Source organism: Arachis ipaensis, chromosome B09 (genome assembly GCF_000816755.2).
Source record: "Arachis ipaensis cultivar K30076 chromosome B09, Araip1.1, whole genome shotgun sequence".
NCBI classification, from domain to species: Eukaryota; Viridiplantae; Streptophyta; class Magnoliopsida; order Fabales; family Fabaceae; genus Arachis; species Arachis ipaensis.
Window position 1 is genome coordinate 133,500,893 of NC_029793.2, and position 5,045 is coordinate 133,505,937.

The 5,045-nt window shown below is 35.1% G+C and overlaps 1 protein-coding gene across 2 annotated transcripts; it reads left to right on the top strand.

Moving 5' to 3' along the window:
• Positions 1,465–4,520, top strand: LOC107619353 (thioredoxin-like 3-2, chloroplastic). Of its 2 annotated transcripts, XM_016321618.1 has the most exons (6): positions 1,465–1,930; positions 2,305–2,384; positions 2,574–2,648; positions 2,781–2,847; positions 4,034–4,051; positions 4,138–4,520. In XM_016321618.1, exons 2-6 carry the CDS (start codon positions 2,350–2,352, stop codon positions 4,240–4,242), a joined length of 300 nt encoding a protein of 99 aa, XP_016177104.1. In that variant the 5' UTR covers positions 1,465–1,930; positions 2,305–2,349; the 3' UTR covers positions 4,243–4,520. The 2 variants fall into 2 exon arrangements, with proteins under 2 accessions (XP_016177104.1, XP_016177103.1); XM_016321617.2 differs by lacking the exon at positions 2,305–2,384 and having other exon boundaries at positions 1,476–1,930.

Here is a 5,045-nt window from a genome sequence, read left to right on the forward strand (position 1 = left end):
TTTATTCAAAAAAAATCATTTATTTTTTTTATAGTAACATATTTAACATTTATGTTATTATATTAATAATGAGTTACGTAGTCATATTTCGGTATTCGCGTCATGTATTTTAGATATTCTTTTTTTGTAAAAAATACTCATTAAAGGACACATATCACGTACTGCATAATCCTATACATGTTATGAAGGAGAGATCGAACCATATTTCGTTTGGAATTTATGCAATAGCCTGAACCCATCATTAAAGGACACATATCAGACATCAATGACAAGAGGCTCCGGGTAGATCGGTGCTTACCAGGATGAGAAAGAAAGACACCCCACTCCCACCCAGCCACGACAAATGGGGGATTAAGGTAGTCGGCCAGCAGCTTCACCACGTGAGACCACCACCGCAACAAGCGGATCCCACTTGCACCTAGGGGTGGCAAACGGGCCTAAATCCGCCGGGCCGTTCCCGCGTAACCCGCCAAAAAAGGCGGGCCGGGCTGAAAAATTGGGACCGCCAAATAGCAAAAACCCGCCTAACCCGCACCGCTTAAACTGCGGGCTTTGGCGGGGCGGGGCGGGCTTCCCCGCCGGGCTTGGTATTTTTTTAGTGAGGGGGTATTTTTACAAATTTTTGGCCAAAACCTAACTTCCCCCAACCTAACTTACAAGAGTATGAAGATAAAAATTGAGTGGTTTGGATTATGTTTATGTTACTTTGAAGACAATATTTATAATTATGTTTTAAATTATGTTTATTTTGCTTTGGAGAGAATATTTATACTTATGTTTTGGATGAAAACTTGGTTTATAATTATGTTTATTAGATATTTATAATTATAAAGATTTTATTATTTATACATATAAAAAATATAATTTTTTATGCCTTTAGAAATTATAATAGTTAAAAGTAAAAAAAAAAAAGAGGATATTTGGCGGGTTTAGCCCGCCGGCCCGCCAGCCCGCTGTTAGGCGGGGCGGGTTGGGATTTTGGGACCGCCTCACTAGGCGGGGCGGGGCGGGCTTCCCCGCTTGCCACCCCTACTTGCAACCTCCAGAGGCACCTGCAAGTCCTGTGACGCCGGTGGTCCAGCCAAGACTTAGGGTTTCCTTTAATGATATCAGGCTAGTGAAGCGAAGATCCAAGTGCTACCTTTCGTGCATTTTTTTTTTCCGGCACCCCCCAACATGGCCTAGGTTGTGAGCAACCAACGGAACGTGGGATTTTCACAACCCCATTCGATCTCACCCAATGAAACCGGCTCAGTTGCCCATCCTATCAGCACCCTCAACGTCTTCAGAGCCAGCTGCATCCTGCATCATAGGAGCAACACGTGTCAAATCCTAAAATAATAAAATTGTACATCTGTATATCTGTACAAAACAATATTTGTACACTAGTGCGACCTTTTTTTAATATACAAAAAAATTAACCTCACAATCCATATGTAAAAAACAAACAAGTTGACTGTTCGACCAAATTAATTCTGGTACTGCTACTATTCACAGCAGTTTGAGTTGTACAAAAATGGGCATTGGAAATGGAAATGGTAGGTAGACGATAGATGCTCCAAAAAGGGAACAATCATCTTCTTCTATACTTGATTAATTTCTGCACTCAACAATCATCAGAATCAATCATGTCACACCCTCTTCCTATTCTTCACTACAATCCTCCTTATTCCTTCTTCTTCTCTTCTCTCTTCGCTTCAGCTTCAACTACTGCTTCTCATTCCTCTCCCATTTCCATCTCCTTCAAACCACAAAGACCGCTTTTTCTTCTTCTTCATCTTCTTCCTTCTCCCCTAAACGCCTTACCCCAACGCCAACACCACCACCAACTCGGTGACTCGCCCCTTTCCATTCAGCTCACGCCAATATCTACCGATGACCAATTTGATCACCTCCTTCACCACAATCAACATCCTCTCATCATTGTTTGGTTAGTTTTCTCTTTTCTTATATTACAAAGTTTTGATTTTTTATCTTCATGATTTCGGATTCTGATTTGGGATATTAATTCATAAAGCTAGCTAGGTTGACTTAACAAAGTCCCTTCTTTTCAAATTTCTTGTCTTTATCGGTTTCAGGGACGAACTCAACCAAAATTAAAATTTTCTATTATCAATTATGTTGGCCATTGATGACTTATGTTTGTTTTAAGTGGAATCTGTTATTTCATAGTATAATCAATTGGCTTCATTTGCGTATTATGCTTTCTTAGGAGTTTAATTTTATTTAGCTTAGATTGTCAAACTTATCATTAGTGACAAAGAATTATTGGTTTTGATTCTCTTGTCATTGGTATCATCACAGAGTAACCTTATAATTAGCCCTATGGAATGGTCCACCTGATATGACATGATCAGATCAACTGTTCTGGTTTCTGTTTTATGGTAATTTATGAATATTAGTTATACTTTCTACTTAGGTTTTATAATCTGTACAAGTTTTGTGGTTTGCTTAAGCATTATGTTCCTACACTTTATAATGGGCATTACATTTCCTTTAATGTTTCTGATTACTGAATAACTCCTTTTAGCACATTCTGGGTTTTGAGATAGGGTTATAAATGTGGTTTGTAGGGTGGCAAATTGGTGTAGAAAATGCATATACTTAAAACCAAAATTGGAAAAGTTGGCAGCAGAATATTATCCAAGGTGAGATTCCTTTTGATACTTGAAATTTTGTGATGGTTTTGAACTTTTGATGATATTTGGATTCTTATTTGGTCTAATATATTTGCTGGTCAACTCTTTAATCAAGGATATACTTACTGTGATTTTGTGTAGATTATGTTTCTACACTGTCGATGTCAATACAGTTTCGCATAAACTTGTTGCTCGGGCTGGTGTCACTGTAAGTTCTTTCTGTAATCCACTTATAGAATTATATCCATTCTGTTCAATTTGCTATCTTTGTTTGTGCTGTCTTAAAACTTTAGAATGTATGCTATGTCCATGTTCTCCTAACTTTATCTGTGCAAGGCACTTTCCTTTGCCTGAAGGAATCTCGCCACATATTTGTCATAAATAATGATTTGAGGACAGAAAAGATAATTCAAATTTCAAAACTTTGTGTGAACAAGTTGTAAATGAAGGAATAAGTTAGAAACCTGTATTGATATTCTGTGTTATAGTTTATATGATATATGTTTCATTTTTTAATCTTTTGTGGCTTGTATTTGTTAAAGATGCTCTAGTATCTTATAATGAGTGCTTGACATTTTATCTCCAACTGTTGTAGAAAATCACTGTATGAATTTCTGATGATTGTGGTACAAATAGTCAGAGCATTGCTACTAGTTATATATCCTGAGGGAACAGAATTTTTTGAATTGAGCATGTAGAGCAAATTCATGAATATTTCTCACAAATTTCTAACTTAGACTGCGGTAATGTATCTGTATCTCCGACATGCATGATTGAAAACTTAGTTTAAAGAGGACTACACATTGAAATATGCATCCTTTTCTGTTTCAAACGATGCATCGGTAGCCGGTATTCTGTGGTTATGATTCTGCTCTTGCTGGGTCGTTTTGCTATATTCTTGGATTGTTTAAATTCAGGACGAGGCTATATAGTTAAAGTTTAATTGCCATGCATGAACAGCGTGAAATGGTTGTACACTATTATTTAATCGAATACTTGTGTTTGTATGATTTTGAGATATAGTTGAGTCAAACACTTTTGTTAGTGTGGCAATATAGGATTAGATATTCGTGTAAACTAACTATGCATATAAATTAAATCCTAAATAACCGCAAGGCTTCCTACTTGCTGAGCCTATCATAAACAGCTCAACAAATATAATCTGTTAACACATCACAATTGAATCATACACCAAGGATTTAAGGTTTATTGTGTGTGCTTAATTGCTTTTTGTATTTAAGGGTTTTTTTTTTTTTCCATTTTTATGATCTTTCTAATCATTTATATTGTTGTGTTTGCTTAACCAATTGCCACTTTGACTTTTTGTCTTGATACTTGTTATTTATCTAATTTGCTTTCTTTTTATGTACCTTTATGCTGTGGCCTCAACACAGAAAATGCCAACAATACAAGTAAGTGTCATTGTATATGATTATATGAAATTTTCTTTCTTCTGCAGCAAGTAATGGTTTGACAACATGTTATATAATTTGTGCAGCTATGGAAAGATGGGAAGAAACAAGCTGAAGTAATAGGTGGCCATAATGCATATTGGGTAATAGGTGATGTTCAGGAAATGATTGAAAATGAGTGTAACACTTGACATGAAGATCATAACATGCACCAGACAATTTTCTTTTTCTTTTCTCTTCTTTCTTTTATTTTCATTTTTCCCACCAATATCTTAGTCTAACTTGAATGGTTTTGAGGAAATTATTTTCTTCCCTTCAAAAATACCAAAAGGGGATTTTTGATATTGCTGTTCTGTTCTTTCTCTAGAAGTATTGGAGTTTTTAATTTTCTACAAACTTTATGTGACCAACATTGATTTTCTTTCTGTACAGTCTATGATTGCCTCAATTATAAGTTAATTTGTCTCTATACATATATGATATGATTGATCCTCTGAAATATTTTATTCAGAATGTCACATATAAAAATAAAATATTAGAAGAATGGTGCCATGTTGCAGGCAGAGGAATTCCGTACACTGGTTTTCTTAGTTTCCATGAATCATTGCTGCTCAGAAAATCCTGGTTGCATTGAAAATAGTGATGAAATATAAGAAAGCTTCAACACAACAACATTTGTACCCATCAAAATGAGGACCCACCAACTTCAAACATTTGACAACTATCGTTAGCTACTATTGAGGCAAATCCTTGAACATCTATGTTTCCTGCACTCATTATTCTTAAATTTACTATGATATTCGATTTTTTGGTTATAATTAAATTAAATTGATGGTTAAATAAATACTTATTTTTAAATATTAGAAATAACACAACTATTGACACTACTTATTATCACACTCCAAAATCAGAGTTTTTATGCTTCCAAAAGTACTTTGTTGTTGAACAAACAAAACTATTAAACAAAAAGAAATTAAGAAATTAAAGAATAATA